General features: G+C 40.8%; 1 protein-coding gene across 1 annotated transcript in view; it reads left to right on the forward strand.

Annotated features, from left to right (window-relative positions):
* LOC122800225 (ubiquitin carboxyl-terminal hydrolase 36-like) overlaps nt 1–19,812 on the forward strand; it is a 1,786,736-nt gene that overhangs the window by 213,838 nt on the left and 1,553,086 nt on the right. Inside the window, exon 4 of the mRNA XM_044069718.1 lies at nt 13,411–13,632. Within this exon, the coding sequence (XP_043925653.1) occupies nt 13,411–13,632 (222 nt within the window). The remainder of the gene's footprint in view (nt 1–13,410; nt 13,633–19,812) is intronic.

Consider the following 19,812-nt stretch of genomic DNA (forward strand, 5'->3'; position numbering starts at 1 on the left):
ACTAAATCTCAAAGAAAATCTGAACAACTGCTGGTAGCATTTGCTGCAGGGGCAGAGGGGAAGGCTATTTCAAAGCAAACCATGTCTAAATGGATAAGCCATTGTATTCATTTCTATTATAAGCACCATGGAAAACCTATCCCCCCAGGGGATCAGATCTCATTCCACCAGGGCTGCATCTACTTCAGCAGCCTTTCTCAGACGTGTTCCTACCAGGGATATTCTAGAAGCTGCTACCTGGAATTCACTTCATACTTTCACCAAGCATTATCACTTACCAATTTTCTCTAAATCCAGAGCTGGCTTTGCCACTGCTGTTTTGCAGGGCCTTATAGCTGGTCCTAATGCTGTATAAATCCATCCTCCCAACCATAGCATTGGGAATCTACCCAAATGTAATGGCTGCAACAGTGAAACACGAAGAACATAGTACAATTGTGTACACTTACCATAAATGTAGATGATGTTAAGTTGTCAATCTCGTCTTCATTCTTGCTTGATGGGTTCGAGCGATCCTCGGCTCCCCTCTTGCTGCTTTAGCTCGAGAACTCCTTTTACCAGCTCGAGGCAGCCCCATATCCCATGATGCAAGGCAGGAAGTACCCAGATCTCGCTTCGCTTGGGAGGTCTTCTCTTTACCAGCTCCTGGTAAGTAATTCACTTTTGTGACATTTAAGCCCCTTTTACTTAAACCTTTTATTTTTGATAGTTTAACTTTAAACTTAATTTTCTGACAGAAATCCCTGTCTTTTAAATTTTTTTTTAGTCAGTTAATTTCCCTTCATCCCCCCCTGTTAGGGTGTGTGTGTTGGTTTAGTTTACTAAATCCCTTTGGGATTAATTTAATTTAATTGGACTGGTGTGTGTGTGTTTTGGGCACCATGTCTAAAGAGAGGGTTTCAGGTTTAAGAAGTGTGACTCGTGCTGTCAGAAGATGTCTCTGACAGGCGGTCACACTTCTTGCCTGTACTGTTTAGGCCCTCTTCACCTGCAGGACTCCTGTGCTATTTGTCCTCCTTCAGCCAGAGAGTCCTGCAGGAGAGAGAATAAGTTGATTCTGGGTCTTAAAGGCGGAGGGCTCTCCGGCTAAGTCGCCCCACAAAAATCAACAAAATCTGCCAAGACCCAGGCTTCTGTTCCTAAGCCTGTGGCCTCCGGCTGGAGCCGATTCTGATCTACTAAGCCTTGAGCGCCGATGGCTATCGGTGCCGGGCCACCCTCTGCTGCTGCACGTGGGGTGATTCCCGTGGGGCCGGTTCCCCCCACACTAACCACAGCATCGGTGTGTCGGCTCGATCGGCTCCGACACCCATGTGGCATCGGCTCTGGCTGGGCCGATACATCGGCGTTCTGCCGGCTCCGAAATCGGTGCCGACAGGATCAATAATATCGCTCCGATGACCCATTCCAGGAAGAGGCCTCCCTCTTCTATCGCCGATCTTCAAGGTCATCCAGGTTGTCAGACCATGACCAGTGGTCAGTAGATTGCTCAAGTCACAGGTACTGGCCCAAATGCTACAGTCCGTCTCAGCAGGCGACTGTTGGTCCACACCCGTTACAGTTCCTCCTTCAACTCTACCTCAGAGTTTGGAGTTGGAGTCTTCGGGCAGGGTTACTGCTACGGCTGGAGGGCGGATACCCCTTCTGTTCCTTCAGCCCCTACTCTTATCTCCTCTTCCTTAGAGGGTCGGGCTTCCATGGTCTCTCCGAGGGGAGCCTCGGCCTTGGTGAGCTCGGCTCCGACATCTGCCTCGGAGACTTCCCTTCGTGGCCCCTGGGTTCCTAGCTCTTGGGGTCTCGGACCTGCCTGGGAGGGGAGAGGTGATGAAGAGTGTACTGGCCACTGGTATCAGTCAGCAGTCTCTTCCCCCTCTATTGTACCTGTTGACATCTCTGCCACTTCTCTTGCTACAGGACCCAGAGATCCTCCGCCTCAGGTTTCCCATTGGGAATTTCCCCCTCTTCCGAGGATTCTCCTGATGTTTCAGGAGATCCTCCTAGGAAAAGGACTTAGAGTAGAAGGAAGCATGTAGACTCCCGAGTCTGTCACTTTACTGACTTTGATGAGTCAGAGGGATCTAGATCCCCCTCTGAGGATCTCCTTCTCAGACATCCTAGAACTGAAACAGAGGGGAAACTGGCCCTCAACAATCCCTCTGAGGATGAGTCAGTATACCTAGAGGCGTTTGGATCTGCCCCCTCCCTCCCTGGGTGTCTCTCACTTCGACCCCCATTGCGGTTATAGCACCGAAAGGCGTGGACAGCTCCTGACTCTAGAGCCAGTCCCTAGGAGGCCTTCTAAATTTAGTGACAAACAATTTCACTACAAAGTGTCCCCGCTTTTGATGCTATGGGTGGGCCACCACCAAAAGGAACTTGCAGATCCTTCGTGCCCGTCCGTGCCGCCCATCCTCTAATAAGGACTCTAGGACCATGGATAATGCAGCCGGATGTTTTTCTCAGCGACCTTTTGCTTGCGCGTTCGCTGAATTATCTTTGTCACCATGGATAGGTACTGAGCGCTGATTTCTTCTCAGCCACCTTTGCTATGCTCGCTGAATTATTCCTTTTGTCACTTCACCAGACTCCAGAGATATCCTGAAGGAGCTGGGAGAAGTAGTTCAGGATCCTACAGCTGCAGGGCCCAAGAAAAGATTGCTGGCATCGCAGCTAGGAACCCCTACTATTCCTTCTCTCCTCTAATATCTTATGCTGCTGATGGAGGAGGCAGTGAAACGCAGGCACAGGTGTGCAAATTCTCCCTTGATGGGTCAGCTTTGTTTGGCCCTCAGGTGAAGGAAACCTTGACCAGGTGTGAGCAGGACGGCAAGACTCCTGCTGTTGGTCTGTTGTGCCGTTTCCACCCCTTCTAGGCCTTATCCCAAAGGACAGAAGGGTGGGAAGATAGTCACGCGCGGTTCACGTGGTCAGTTTACCCTAGAGGCAGAGGGCACAACAACAGACGCCTCTAGAGGCAGAGGGGTCCAAGAACCAGGGCAACAGGGAGTCTCTTCCTGAAAAGCCTTTCAGCATCCCTGAGGTGTTGCTCAGCCCTCCTTGGAGGCAGTCGGGGAAGATTATCACTGTACCCAGAAGCCTGGCATTCCCTCACTCAAGACAGATGGGTACAGTCGATCATATCCAAGGGTTACATAATTCCTTTTGAGGAAAGTCCCTTCAGTTCCTTCCAGATGTACCACCGGTCTAAGGGACATTGCAGAGTTAGAGATCGCAAAACTACTGCAAAAGAGCCATTCAGCCAGTCACAATAGACCATTCAGAGCCCGAATCTACTCAAGGTTCTTTTGGTCCCCAAAAGGAGACTGACGGAGACTTGAGACCAATATTGGATCTCAGCAGACTCAACAAGTCTGTCAGGAAGACAAGATTCAATGGTCACAGTCAATTCTGCCCTTCTTACAGAAGGACAACTGGATGTGCTCAATAGATCTTCAGGATGCGTACTATCACATCAAAATTCACAGAGGAGATTTCTCCGCCGGCTGGGGTCCAGTCATTTCCAGTTCAGAGCCCTGCCCTTTGGTCTCACAGCCCCCAGAAATGCATGGCAGTGGTCACGCTCTCACCCAGACGCCAAGGATTCCAGGTGTTTCCAGATATCCACTCACTGGCCCTGTCAGCCACCACTCAGGCATCAGCTTATACAAGCCAGGGATTACACAATAGAACCCTGTGTTCTTTTGGGCATCTCAGTCACTCTGAAAAATCATCCTTATCGCCTGCCAGTCTATTACCTTCATAGGCTAAAACTTAACACTGTCTGGATGTCAGCTACCCTTACAGAACAAAGAGTTTCAGACATTCAAACTCATGTCAGGATCATTCTGGCCAGCAAAAGGTACAGGCCAGAATGGTTCTAAGAGTATTAGGTCTTATGGCTGCCATGGCTCGATTCTACATGCCTCCTTCAGTGGATGCTGTTCACACAGTGGTCATACCAGCAACTCCCATGCGCCACCAGATTCTGGTGACACAAACATGCAAAGAACATCTTGCTTGGTGGATCACATCGTCCTCAGGTTCACCAAGGCAGGTGCTTTGTACTCCCGTCCCCGATAGCCACTGTCACCACGGATGCCTCCAGATGAGAGCAGTGCTTTTAAGCCGTGCAAGCCCTCAACGACTTTTCCGTAGGGACAATTGCAGTCCACACAGACAACATGTCTGTAGTTTGGTATATCAACAAACGGGGCGGAACCAAGTCCTACCCTGTGTCGAGAAGCGCTCAGACTATGGCAATGGGCGATCTCCTCTCTCTTCGTTCTGGTAGCAACGCATATCCAAACCAACATTATAGCGGACAGATTGAGCAGAGGCTATTCTCATGCCTCACAGTGGTCTCTCAAGCAATCCATAGCGGAAGAGATTTTTCTGATGGGGGGGGTCGTCCATGTTGATCTTTTTGCTACTCCCAAAACAGCAAATGTCCAGACTTCAGCCTCTTCCCTCTATCAGTGACCCAGGATTGGCCCAGGACTCTTTATACCCTTCCCTCCATTTCCTCCCCAGTCCCTCAGGTGATCCAGAAAGCTACCGCTTGAGAGCCAAATTCTGGACCCAGTACCAGATCTACTGATTCACCAATCCGGTCAGCTGCACGGTCAATCCTTCTCTCAACCTCACAGCATGGTTGCTCCACTTCCTTCCTTAGCCAGGTTTCCTTGATCTCTAACCCAGTTAGATTTACAAAACAAGCAAATGGCTTTCTTTTATTGGGCTAAGGCCCAAAATATTGATCCTTTTACTGCCCCTGTTCAGGCAGTTCTGGACTTCTTAGCAGAGATTTTCCATGCAGGCCTCTTCCACAGTCAGAGTTCAGTTGGCTGCTATTTAATTTTCATGTCGGGATAGCAGATCATAATATTATGTCCCATAGACTCTGCAGGCCTTTTTGAAAGGTTTTCCTACTAAAGCCTCCAATCAGAATCCTCCTCCTCAGTGGGATTTAAATTTAGTGCTGACATCCTTGATTCTTCCCTTTGAGCCAGCTGTTTCTTGTTCCTGAAATATCTTTCTTGGAAGACTTTATTCCTAGTGGCTATTACATCTGCCAGGAGGGTGTCTGAACTTCATGCCTTTTTCGGTTTCCCCCTATTTGATTTTTCACAAAGACAGAGTATCTTTGAGAACTAATCCATCCTTTTACCTAGGTCGCTTCAAAAACAATCTGAATCAATCTATTGATCTCCTGTATTTTTTCCCAACTATTCAGATAGAGCTGAACAAAAGCTACATTATCTTGATGTCCACCGTCAGCTTAGATATTATTTGGACAGAACAAAAAATTTAGAAAATCTGATCAACTTTTGTTTCGATAATAAAAGGCCTTCCTGTTTCTAAAGTGACTTTGTCCAGATGAAATTGATCAGGGGAAAACAGCTGTGCTGTTAACCAAAACCCAGCTAATATCCAACTACTAGGCTACTTCTACAGCTTCTAAGCTTAGACTGCCTTTAGATTGACTATTTGTGCAGCCACTTGGGCCAGGAAACAGCTGTGCTCAAAACCTAACTTTTAAAGCTACTTCTACGAAGCCTAGGCAAACAGACTACCTTTAGACACCTAATATTTATTGTGCTAGCTGACCACTTGGGCCCTCCTCACCAAATTGGACTTGGCCTCCAGGGACAGAGCCAGTTTGGGCTCTACAGTCCTCAAGAGTTTGTTCCATTGAGCCACCCAGGATAGAGGTGCTAGGGGCAGCGGTCCCATCAAGCCATAACGTTTCGTAGTTGCTGTCTCTCTTCTTCTTTTCTTCGACCCTCCCTCCTTCCCCTGGCCTGGACAGACCTTGTATAAGAAACTATAATGCTAAAGACCATTTAGACCTGGTCCTTTTTCCATTTGTAAGTTTCTTCTTCCTTTGGGAAGTATTGTTTATGCTTGGTGTTATTGCCCTTTGTCAAAACAAGATCCGGGTACTTTCTGCCTTGCATCATGGGATATGGGGCTGCCTCGAGCTGGTAAAGGAGTTTCGAGCTAAAGCAAAAAATGGAGCCGCCAGGGGATCGGCTCCCAACCCATCAAGCAAGAAAGAAGAACATGGAACGTTATGGTAGGTACATAACTTCTTATTCGAGTGTATTCACTGTTGCAGTCCTGGTTACTCTCCCACCAGCCCCCTGTTTTTCTTTTACTATACCTCTACTTACTTTTACTATGCTTAAAAGCCTTTTTGGTGTATTTGCTTTTGTTTGGAGGTATAGTTTTGTGTTTTTCTTGCCCCAGATGTCAGGTGCCCTCAAACGGGGAGTTTTATATATATTTTTATATATATATATATATATATATATATATATATATATATTTGTGTTTTTAATTTTATATATATATATATATATATATATATATATATATATATATATAATTAAAAACACAAAAATATATATGTAGCTCCCCATTTGGGGGCACCTGACATCTGGGGCAAGAAAAACTGATGTAATGGCGTCGGCTGCATGTTTTATACCCCTGATGACCTGACCTCATGGAAGAAGGGACAGCAACCGACGCAGGACCCAAGACTTTGTTAATCAGGCCGACTGAGGGCAACCTGCCAGCAGATTACCCAAATGTAATGACTGCAACAGTGAGTACACTCGAACATCTACATTTATGGTAAGTGTACACAATTGTACTGTCTATGTCTACCTCATCTGCCTTTTCTTTCAGGGCCTCATTAGATGATATCTGTGCTGCAGCCACTTGGTCTAAGGCTCACACGTTTGTATCACATTATAAATTTGATCGTGTCCTGGAGCAGGGCTTCATTCGGTTCAGCTGTGCTCCGGCATATCCTTTCTTGAGATCACCTAGGAGTTGCATAGTTGGAAAGTCTACTCATTCGTGAGGAGGAATGAAAGAGACAGTATCAAATTTATCAGTTATGTACTTACCATAACTTGGTATCTGTGTTGTCTTTTCATTCCTCCTAACCTTCCCACCCTGTCATCCCCCTTCCTGGCATTTTAGAAGACCTGGAGACAATATTTTTGGGAACTGTGGTTCCTGGATTTGTTGAGCCTCTGCTTATGGAGTTTCATATAGCTATACATAACTGCATATTTAAATTTCCTTCTACCTTTTGCTCTCTATTATCTATGGGCAGCAAATTCTATCTGAGGAGGTTGGTTGGAGTGCTGGGCATTGTGGGAAGTGGGAGGAGCTCGAGACTTCAATCCTAGTCCTAAGAAAAGTGGCAGAGTCGAATCAGAGTACGGATCCATAACCCTTTCTTGAGGAGGAATGGAAGAAGACAACACGGATATCACATTATGCTAAGTACATAACTAATAATTCTCCCTTCCTTTGGAAATGGCCTGGGTAACAAGATTCTTCACAGACCAGATCTATTCACACAAGAACAGGGGTGTTTGAGACACCCCGATATCAGTCATCTTCATTTGTCTGCCTGGATAATAGTGTCTTAATTCCTTTTAGGCATCTGTTTACTGAAGGCTTGCAGCAAGTACTAATGGATGCAAGAAAGCCTGCTGTTAAAGTCATATATTGCCAAATGGAAAAGGTGTTCCAGTTAGTGCCAACAACATAACCAGCATACATTCAGGGCTAGTTGTTCTCTGGTCTCACAATTTATGTGGGTTAATGTCCTATGGCCTTTCTTATTCCTCTGTCAAGACTAATGTATTGGGCATTTCAAAATGTCTGCCCATGGATCCTCCTCTTTCAAAGCAGTCCCATGTCAAAATCTTCTTGAAAGGGGTTCTGCATAAGAGGCCTCCAAGAAAACCTGTGGGCCCTAGTTGGGATCCTCATTTTGTGTTAGAGAAGCTAACACTTGCTTAATTTGAACCAGCTAATCTGAATGACTTGAGGTTCTTAGCATGAAAAACAGTTTTACTGATAGCTCTGACTACTGCAAGAAGGGTGTCCTGAGTTGCTGTCTCTTATGGTGAATCAACCCTGTTTTCATTTTTTGTAGGGACAGGGTTTGTTTGAGAACTAATCCTTCTTTTATGCCTGAAGTGTATCCAAGTTTACTTTAAGGCAATCCTTCTTTTATGCCTGAAGTGTATCCAAGTTTACTTTAAGGCAATCTGTCCATCTCCCCGTTTTTTTCCTGAACCTAAAAATGAGGGAGAAAGGATGCTCTGTACCTGAGCTGTCTGTGGCCATCTAAAGTATGATCTTAACAGAAATGCAGCTGAACAAAAAACTCAAACAGTGGTAGAGTCCTCACGTCTTTTAATAAAAATCCACCAAATGTTAAGCGCTTTCTCCCGCTGATGGCGAGCTTCATCAGAACACAACAAGTGCAATTACTGCACAATTATATAGTAAAAAAGGCGCCAAAATAGCCTGTAAATCAATTAATAACACACTATATGTAACAAATCTTTTCCCCCGGACAAGTTGGCCCCAAGGGAAATGGAAGCAAGTGGGCAAATGGAGGAAGAAAAACTAGCAGATTCTCCCCTTTTGGATGCAACGGCAGTTAACAAGAAAAATACAAATTCTGTTAGTATTGTGACCATTGACAAAGTAGTTAGTGAATACAAGAATTTTAAGATCTATAATTACAGCGACGTTCAATTACAGACGTCACATTTTAGTTTATTTGCCAAGGGACTCAAATTCATACCCACCCCACAGTTCCGGGTGGTAGATTCTATTTTTGAATTTAAGAAATTTACTAGAAAATTGAATTTAGCAGTTATGTTTGACAATCCTGCTATTAGTAAAAGTGTAGTAAGTAATGTGTCAGGGCATTCTAGGCCTAAGAAAAAAAGCACATTTATGCCTTTTAGCAACCCTACCATTTCAGTTTTTGAAAATAAAGTTACTAATGATATTTACAAACTTAACAAAGCTGTAGGTTACAAGAATAAATCTAAAACTTTTTCTAATCTAACGGATGAGGAAGCCCACACTTTGAAAAATATTTGTACAGATCGTAGTTACAGATACATGAGGCCTGATAAAGGGGGAGGTATAGTTATCTTTGACACTCTAACATATAACTCCAAAATACACAATATACTTCACACATCCGATAATTATACTGTTGTTTCTCTTAATGAGTTAAACACTGCATATCGGAGAATTGACATGTATTTGGAGGAATATTTATTAGAGCAAAGAATTTCAGAAGAAGAATATAATTTTATGACTGTGGAATTTCCTACCTTAGCCACCATAGTAGGGATACCTAAGGTTCACAAAGACCATCTTAATCCCCCATTAAGGCCTATTATATCTGGTAGTAAATCCAAAATGTTCCCAATAGGAGTTATTATAGATACTACATTAAAATTTGTATACGATAATGTCAAACATTTAGTTAAAGATTCTTGGGAATTTTTGAGAAATTTCCCTACACAAATTGATGTGACCAACCTATTGTTCTGTTCTATAGACGTGATTGATCTATTCAGTAGCATTCCAATAGAAGAAGGCCTAGAAGCTTTTTCCAGGAGTTTGAGAAAGCACACAGACCTCAGTTGGGATAGAATTTCTATCCTAGTAGAGTTGATGAATATTGTATTAGACAACAATTTCGTCTACTTTGAGGGAGAAATTTTCCGACAGACCAAAGGTGTAGCAATGGGTGCAGCTTGTGCACCCATCTTTGCTAACCTGGTCATGTTGGATTGGGAGGAGAACCATGTGTTTCACAGTACCTATTTCAACCAGGTACTATATTATTCCCGATACCTGGATGATTTATACATACTATGGAGAGGTAACTGTGGATCTTTAGAGAACTTTATAGAATATTTGAACAAGAGTTCAGATTTTCTAAAATTCACTTTTTCATACAACACCAGTGGGGTTCCCTACTTAGACACATTAATCTCAGTTGATCACGAAGGCTTTAAATCTTCAGTACATCGGAAATCTACATTTACCAATTCATATCTGGATTATGATAGCTTCCATCCACACAAACTGAAAAGGAATATTTTTAAAGGGCAGTGTATCAGGGCTATTAGAATGACATCCAGATATCAAGACATGATCTATGAATTGAATCTTATTACAAAAATGTTTAATGAAAGAGGATATGATAGTGACATGTTAGAGGACATTGTTAACTATGTGTTAAATCAATGGGGATCCAGATTTTCTCCACTCTTGGGTCAAAAGATGGGACAGTCAGAAGTAACTACAGGCTTTAATAACAATGTAGAACATGGCAGAGGACCCTCTATGAGCTTTAATAGAGCTCTTATTGTTGAACACAGCCCTTATAGTCACTTGATCAAGAATATAGTACGTAAAAATTGGTATATATTTAAATCTAGACCAGATATTGCCAATATAGTGGGAAATGAACCACTTTTTGTGGTAAAAATGGGTAAAAATTTGAAATATATTATAGAAAATACTATTATTAGTCAACAATTGAACATTTCCCACACTACTAAATGTGGTACGTGTCAACAGTGTAGATATATATTGGACTTGGATAAAATCTCCTTAAATAATATTAGTAATACTAAATTACATCTATGTAGGGGTAACTGCCGAACAACTATGCTGGTGTATATTGCTATCTGTTCATTTTGCCAGTATTTCTATATAGGCAAAACAGAGAGACAACTTAGGCAGAGAATATACACACACTTGTATGCCATTAGGAAGGCAGACACCAAGAATGCCTTATATAGGCATATATCTACTTTTGGTACTGAACACTCCTTTAAATTTGGAATTATAGATAGCGTTAAACACAAGCCTAGAGGAGGTAATCTTAAAAATTACCTGGCATACAAAGAGTTATGGTGGCAAGTATTTACTGACGCCACCACTCCACCAGGGATTAATGACAGCTTGAGTATTAAACCCCTATTATTATTGGAGTGAAAGACATACTCCAAGTCTTATGTACTTTAACTAGCACATTTTAGATCTTACAATTTATATACATATATACACTTTTTACTAAGTACATTAATGAACAGCATTATAGATAGGAAATATGTATTCGCAAGCATCATATAGATTTTTTACAAAAATTCATAAAAGTATATATTAAAAATTTTTATAGAACTCTATAGAATTTTATATGTTTCACTGTATTATTATATTGTACATGGAGTTGTTATATAACATACATTTTTTTAGATTTGTTACATATAGTGTGTTATTAATTGATTTACAGGCTATTTTGGCGCCTTTTTTACTATATAATTGTGCAGTAATTACACTTGTTGTGTTCTGATGAAGCTCGCCATCAGCGGGAGAAAGCGCTTAACATTTGGTGGATTTTTATTAAAAGACGTGAGGACTCTACCACTGTCTGAGTTTTTTGTTCAGCTGCATTTTACTGTGAGCAGGCAGCTAGTGGGTTGTTGAAGCTGCCGTTCTGTTTTGGAGTTTGGATTTTGAGCAACCTGCAGACTTTCTGATCTTAACAGAAATGTCAAGTCTGATTGATTTTTGGATACTAATTCTGAAAGCCCTAAAAAAGCTTTGTGTTCAGATGTTTTCCTGGAAACAAAACCAGCCCAATAGTAGCTCAGATGGATGCTTACTTGAGAATATACAAGAGTCATATATGCAGTCTTCACAATAAGGTATGAGTTTTATATTATATACATCACTAAGTTTTCATCCAGGTGTTAATTTTCTGAGCCTTGGTAAATGTTAGTCTTTCCAATTTGGGGACTGAGTAATTTCAGTTAGAACTACGTCTGTTCTTGTGTCAAGAAATGTCAATACTTGCAGTACCATATTTTTCGTAGGATTTAATGGTGCGCTTATAAGTTATTTTTCTCCATCTTGTGTTATGATATGTTTGTAGTTAGATTTTGATAACAGAAGTCTGCGTAGTAGGTTTGGTGCTTTTAATTCTAAACCAGATAGAGCTGATATAGTAACTCTGGTGCTGTTTAAGTCACAGTTTCCTAGTCATTATTTTTAACATAGAATCTGGAATGACTATTATTTCATTGGAACCATTTTTTTTGGAAACTGTGTCCAGATGCATAATTTACCTGGTGCCTTTCTTTTAGTTTTTTATTGGTTTCACGTTCTAGCAGTTCAGTAATTTCCTTACTGTCTCTTACTTGATGGATGGATAATTTCTTCAGGAAATAATATTTATTGCTGGCTTTGCCAAGTTCTGTGTAATACTTTGTCATTAGGAGTATCATCCTGTTTTGATGTATTATTTATTCAAAGTGAAAGATTTACATTCATTGTTTCTTATCTTAGGAAAATGTGCACACACTTTTACTCCTTCTGTTAGAACATCTTTGCTGCTTTATGAAAAGGATATGGTGGACTATGCACAGTTGTGTTGATTACTTGATCAGCAGTATATTGTCATCCTGTCTTGATTTATTGCTATTCTTAGTGAAGGATTTATTTTTACTGTCCCCTTTCTCTGCAAACTTTACACCCTTCTGTTAACTCCTATTATAACATCCCGTCCTGTATGCTGATCTATATTGTCAGGGGAATCTATTTAAAAGACCCTAATTTACCTCATTAAAAATGTCACTGTCACTTATATTGAATTATTTTTGAGCTCTGTGTGCTATCAATAATAATGGTATTTGCGCTGGTTTTCTTTCTTTTTATATTTATTTTTCTTTTTCCGTTCTCTAAAATTTTTATGAATGTATCAGGTGCAGGTTTGTGAAGGCACCTCTTACAATCTGTATCAGTTGTTCACGGACTCAAAACATTTGAATTTACTTATTATTTTGTTAATGTTAATGTCTTCCTTCAAGGATTTTACAAATGCCTTAATTGCTGTCAAGGCCGTACTATTATTGCAGGTGGAGTCTACTGAATTATCCATTTTATTTCCAGTGATAAATGGAGACTCCTGACATTTGTTACAGTTGCTACAGCAGGGGGCTAGGAATGCTGACAAAGCAAGTGGAGGTGTACGAACAGAGTGCAGTGTGTGTTTTGCAAAAAAAAAAAACTGATTTGCTCCGAGGGAGAGTAGCACAGACTGCCTTAGACATTGAAGAGAGTGCTACCCTGCTCAAAAGCAGGGTTTTGTTTCCAGCCTAAAATTGTAGGTTCCAATTTTTCTTTGGTGGTGATGAGCATGCAGACTTCTGTGTTACTTGCATATTTGCATTTCTTTTTGTGTACCTTTCAGTGATTATATTCTTTACAATTAAATTTGGTGTGTGTTTTTATATATATATATATATATATATATATATATATATATATATATATATAGATATATATATATATATATAGATATATATAGATATATATATATAGACATATAGATATATAGATATATATGTATAGATATATATATATGTATATATATATATATATATATATATATATATATATATATATATACACAGATGTATATGTAATGTTTGTTTATACAATGTATGAATGTCGTATTTCTGGGAATGTATTTTTTATTGTTTTTTCCCCTTCCCCCAGGTAGCGATGGTGCCATAAGAAATGGAAATGATGGAATTCCTGCAGCACAGAAAATTTTATTTCTTGAAGAGCGTCTTGTGATGAAATGGGAGAGGGTGTACCGTGTGGGGTCTGGTCTCCATAACTTGGGCAACACTTGCTTTCTGAATGCAACAGTTCAGTGCCTAACATATACACCTCCGCTAGCCAACTACCTTTTGTCCAGGGAACACACCAGAATGTGTAAGAAAATGCTTTCTGTCTTTACAGTTTGCTACCTACCAGCCCACCTCATTATTTATCAGTGTTGATATAGTTTGCATGGTTCTCAGAATGCATTTCTTGTATGTTGGATGATGTGGGATTGAATGACCTTGACCTGTATGTAGAATGGTGTGGAGCTGAGACATATAGTTTGTAGAGTGAGTGGATTTGGAATGCAAGTGAAGCTTATTGTCTGACATGTCTTTACATTAATGTGATGCCCTAACATAGCATTTAATTTTTACTTTATGACCACCTTCATGCAGTAATTTAAATTTTCAAGAATAATTTAAAAAAAAAGTATTACATTCATGGTCTCTCCTATGAGCAAAAAAGGTTCAAAGTTTTGCTGCATGAATATCTCCATAAAAATGTGCACATAGCTTACAGTGAGAGTAATTTGTGACAAAAGCACAGACAGATGGAGCTCCACCAACATTAAAAACAAACTGACTCGTATGTGAGTGGCTGAACCACTGCCATTCCTTTTTGAAGGCCCTGCTCGACAGTAGTGAACAGAATATTGTAAGTAACTAGTAATGTACTTTCTAATGTTTTCATATGAAATTGTCAGACTTGCTTGCCATATTTGGGTCAGCAGCTGTGCTTTTCCTTCCTTGCATGTTTTTGGTGTGCATCTGTTGCTTTGTGCAAATGTTTTTGCATATATTGATAATATTTGACTCTGCATTTACAGTGTGGCACACAGGGGAACTTTCTAATGAGCCTTGGAAGGCACCATTGGGAGCCAGTGAAATCTGTCTTAGATGAGTAGCAGCCCTTGTGTAAGCAGTACAACTTGGTTGATGATGGGGGGAGTAGCTGTAGGGTTAGTGTAGTCATTTGTTTGGTGGAAAGTGAGTAGCCCTAACTCTGAAGGCAGTAGTGTAATTAATTTGATGGAGGGGGAGAAGCACAAGACTTGGTGGTGCCATTTATTTAATGGGTGAGCAAACTGCTTTAAAGTTGGCAGTGTAGTTAGTTTGCTTGAAGGGGAGTGCAGTGTGCACCTACAGCTAGCCATGTAGCATGTGTGTGTGTGTGTGTGGGGGGGGGGTCGGCCCTGAGTTTAACAGTGTGGTGTTTTGCTCTATGTGGCATAGGCAAGGGGTTTAGCATTGTAATGTATTTAATGGAAGTAGGACAAGCTCCCGAGTGAGTTTATTTGATGGAGGGGAATAGCCTTATGGTTAGTAGTATAATTTATTTTTAGAGGGGGACTAATTGGTAGAGTTAGTGGTACAATTTATTTGATGGAGGAGGAGCACCTTTAGGTTAGGTGTATAAATTGTTCGATGGTAGCAAAATAACCTTATTGTTAATAGTGTAATTTAATGGGGGATTGCCTTAGGGTCTTCAGTATAATTTATTTGATGGAGTGGGGGAATAGGTCTTAGGTTTCTGAGTCTAACTTGCTTGATGGAGGTGGAGGAGTAGCTCTAGGTTAGAAGTGTAAATTGTTTTACTGTGGCAGAATAGCCCTATTGTTAACAGTGGAAATGATTGTATGGAGTTCAGGTTGCCGGAGAGTTAGCAGTATAATGTATTTAATGGAGAAGGAGGGGGGGGGGGGAGTAGGTCCGGTGTTAGTGGGATATCTTAATGATGGAGGAGTAGCTGTACGTTAGCAGTGTAAATTATTTGGTGGTTTGGAGTAGGTAGAAGCTGAGAGAGTAACCCTTAAATTAATATCTTTGTTGAGTTAGCATATTCATTAATTTATTCATGCCTAGACAGAGGTCAGCATTTTGCTTTAGGGACTATTGCAGAATATACCAGTTTTTCTTTCAATTCATTAGTCAGTCAACATTCTGTTTTTAACCCCAGCACTATTACCCCCCTCTAGCATGAGGTTACCTCTGCTACATGCCCTCCTCCTTATCATAATTTTCTCGTTCTCCAACTTTTTTTTGCTGCTGCAACAGAAATTTTAATCACTCAACAGTGTTTTTAGTTGTTTTTGTGACCAACATTGTCAGCCTTTTAAGGGATAGTATGATGATATGTCAAACTATAACAGGGAAAGTTAAACAAGTGTGTGCTAGACATATTATCCAAAATTTGTTCCAAGTGTTGTATTTGTTCAGCAACATTTATTTCAGAAAATGTGTGGCTTTTTGCTAACTTTAATTACTAAAATATGGTGTCCTTAAAGTCAGCACTGGAAAAGATAAAAGCCAAATATACATTTTGAATATGTTTAGAGGAGGGACACTATATACAGCACAAGGCTAGAAGGAGAAGCAGCCTAATCCCAAAGAAGCATAAAAGAGGGTATTGTCAATATTGGCTGCACACTGAAAGGTATATTGATTGCAGATGCATTTACTTCCTGATTGGTTTGTAACTCATTGTACCTGCCTAAGAAAAAGAGAGCCTTCCCCCTTTGTATGATAGTGATGAAGAGGATTTTTTTATGAACTGGATTAACCTCCTTCGGAATCTGATTGTGATGAAGTGGCTAGTTGTCCCTGACTTCTGCATACACCCCCCCCCCCAAACGAGGTAGCTCATTTATGGGAGATTTTTTTTTACCCGAAAATGACTCGCTGAGTTGAAAAAAAATAGAGAAACCTTAACATTGGGTAGCTCTTTCTTTGTTTTTTTCGAGAAAGTCATTAAAGCTCTTCAGAAAGACTTAGAAGAGTAATCTCCAACTTTTTAAAAAGGAAATGGACTGTCTGGTATTCTTAGAGACGGGCTTGATTTCTTCAGGAAACAAAAAGCTGGTCCAGCTGTTAATATTTTATCTACAGAAAAGAAAAGAAAACATTAACTTTTTATATTTAGTCTCCTGACCATGCTGTTTTAAGTCAGTAGTGGTAAACCTCAGTGTCAGTACACAGCCCCCCTCCCCCTGCTACATTGAGGGGGTATAAAGTATGGTAAAAACTCATTGACTACACTCCCAACCCTATCACCATCCCACAGAAATGGCATGAGATTTCAGTTGTATAATGGAAATTGGTTTATTCTTTTTTTTATATTCGTAGCAAACCGGTACCAAATATTCCAAGAAATGAACAGAAAACTTTGAACATCATGTTTCATTCAAATGATACGAGTAACCATGACTTTTAAGAATCCTCACAGAAATTCATTGAAATATCATGTGGCGTTCTATTTTAGCTCGTCAAAATAGTCTCTTACTCTGTCATCCTCTCCATTAGAATATTTTCCTGACAGTATCTTTACCCAGATTGTCATCCTCTCCATTAGAATATTTTCCTGACAGTATCTTTACCCAGATTGCCAGTCTGTCTGATTTCCTGCATGGACCAAATTTGGTGGTCTACCAATGTTTCCATCAAAAAGTGAGGTATCCCAAATTTGACCAATAGTGCTTAAAAACACTTTTTTTTTCATACCATTCCTCACACTTTATTGTTTGTGATAATCATAATCCACTGTAATTTGTAACATTTTCACATGTTAGCATAACACCTGCAGCATTACAAATTACTGGTGAGCCTCATGTATATTTGTGCTCTAGCATAATTAACGCACAGCTAAACACATCAGGAGAAAATGAAAGGTCAGACAGCTAGTTTCACCTCTTGCCACCCTTTTAGCTTTGTCTCATAAGACTGTGTATTAACCACTTTATTCTCACAGATAACAAACTTGTACTCCACACTAATAATTGTCTGTGAGAGGTGTAAATACCTAATTAATCTAGAGGCTTCCCTTTCTCTTAAAAACTTGACCTGTGAGTTTCATATACCTCCACCACAGTCATTATCTAATCACACTAAAATGTTTTAAGCTAATGCTGGATAAAACCACTCTTACAGCCTACTAGAAGTAAGAACATTGTCTTGGCAAAAAACATACCACTCCTCTAACTCATGCATACCTATCTTAATATCACCCTTGGTAAAAACCCTCCATGTCTACCACTTTAAACCACAACAGCAGTCAAAATCTTTTAAACATAGACGACTCTTGACAGGCACACAGTGACCTGTGACTCACAAGGTTGGACTAGGAGGGGGTTACAATGTACTACCTTTCTGGTGACAGGATCTCTGACTGTACCAGAGCCCTAAGGACCCTAACTCCTGCCAAATATGACTATAACATTGAATTGGTACATGCTGGAATGAATGACATGAGACATATAAAACTTGAGAGACATTTAGTGAGACATGCCGGAACTTCCCATGCATCTTAACAATGCAGGTAAGACACTAGTTCTGAATGGAATCCTCTTTTACCTTTAATAATGCCTAGATACAAAAAAAAAAGATAATTGTTGTCAGTATTTGGTTAAATAGCTAATGTCATACCAGGGTGATCCAGTATGTGTCAGAATAGGATAAGATGCTTGACAATCCAGCTGGCTTTGCAAAGGATGGCCTGCTCCTCCTTTTCTAAGGCTTCTCCATACTAGATAAAGTCTTTGTTGCTCCTAGTGCTTCATTTAGGCAGAGTCCATTTGATGGGCATTACATTGTAGCTAATGTTCAAGTCCCAAAATTTGATCACATTAAGGTTTCAAGAATTTTAAACAGTATATTGTCTGTCTTGCACTCTGCATTCCTGCATTTTGAAAAGAAAATCCATGTCTTCTTTGATGCTGTGACTTGGTGTTAATGTAAAGAGAGCGTTCGTTCTGTACTGGGGGCTTTGCACTTTTCAAGCCTTCAGACCCGGTAGCAATTGTGGTGGAATCTTCATATTTATCATGGAACACATCTCCAGGCAGAACATTAAGGAGACGCAAACTGAACTCCCTGAGCTGCACATCACTAAATGAGTTATAAAAGTAATAGTTAGAGAACACCTTTTTCATCTCCTGAAGACCATGCAACACTTCTCCATGTTTTAAATTGTCTCCCTATTAGCAAAAACTAATTTGTGTTGGGTTACTGACTACTTTTTAAAACACTGCGACACCTATACATCCAACCTATGATATGCCAATTGGGGGTTAAGTCACTGTCTTACTCTGACACACAAATCTATCAAAATGAACTCTTCCTTGTAAATTCTTGATATTAAATGTTTTCACAACAATGCTAAACCCTGTAGTACCACATTTGGTAGAGAACCTCATCCCTCATTTGACTGTGCAGATAACACAGCACTAATGTAGTCTGGAAAAAGGACCCCCCCCTCAATTATTTACTGTCCACCTGGGTCCCAAGGTCTCCTACCACACATTCGGTGTTAAGTAGATTGCTGCCTGTGTGGTAGTTCATGGATACAGAGTTTTTATCAAATGGGTATAATGCTGCACTTTTTGGCATTGAGCTTGAGGCCATGGCTCTGAGACCAGGCATCTGTCGCAGTGAGACTCTTCTGTAGGATGTCCACATCATTTGGGGACTTGACTATGGCTCCTAGTTTGCAGTCATCTATGAACTTAGTCAGCCAGAGGCCTTCTGTGTTAGCCTGTACTAAGGAGAAGTAGATACCAAACAGGAGAGGTCCCAAGATAGAACCCTGTGGCACTCCACTTGCCACTGCCTTGAGGTCAGATTTGGAGTCTGCAACTTTTACAGTGTGGGTTCTGTCAGTGAGCCAGTTGGCAACCCATCTTGTGATGTAGGGATTTATACCTAATTTAGTGAGTTTAGCTATAATTCCAGAATGGGGGATGATGTCGAAAGCCTTGGCGAGGTCAAGATAGGCTGTGTGAATCAACGTACCCTCATCCACGGCTTTGGTGACTGCCTCAAAGAAGTCGATCAGGTTCAGCAGGCATGATCTGCCTTTCACAAACCCGAACTGGGTGGCATCCAGAGTTTGGAGGTTACCAATGTCTTTGTTTATGAGTTTCATCATGATATGTTCCATGGCCTTCCAGACCAGGCTCATCAGGCTAATAGGTCGATAGTTCCCGGGATCAGTGGTGGCTCCCCCTTTGTGGAGTGAGATAACTGTTGCTGTGCGCTATTCAGTAGGCACAAAGCCTGATGCGAGGCTATTATTGAACATGGTGCTTAAGTGGGGAGCCAGTTCATTCTGAAGTTCATGTAAAACGCAGCCTGGGATGTTGTCAAGTCCCATGGATGCTTTGTTTTTTTACTTTACAGAGTGCAGCTTTTACCTCCGTAGTTGTGATTACAGGGACTCAGCATACTTCCTGTATAGATATGGGCCGTTTAGGGAGTGAGAGGGGGGTAAAGTTAGCACTGAACTGATCTGTCAGAA

The sequence above is a fragment of the Protopterus annectens genome, chromosome 4.part0 (assembly GCF_019279795.1).
Source record: "Protopterus annectens isolate FY-2018-M chromosome 4.part0, PAN1.0, whole genome shotgun sequence".
In the NCBI taxonomy this organism is placed as follows: domain Eukaryota; kingdom Metazoa; phylum Chordata; order Ceratodontiformes; family Protopteridae; genus Protopterus; species Protopterus annectens.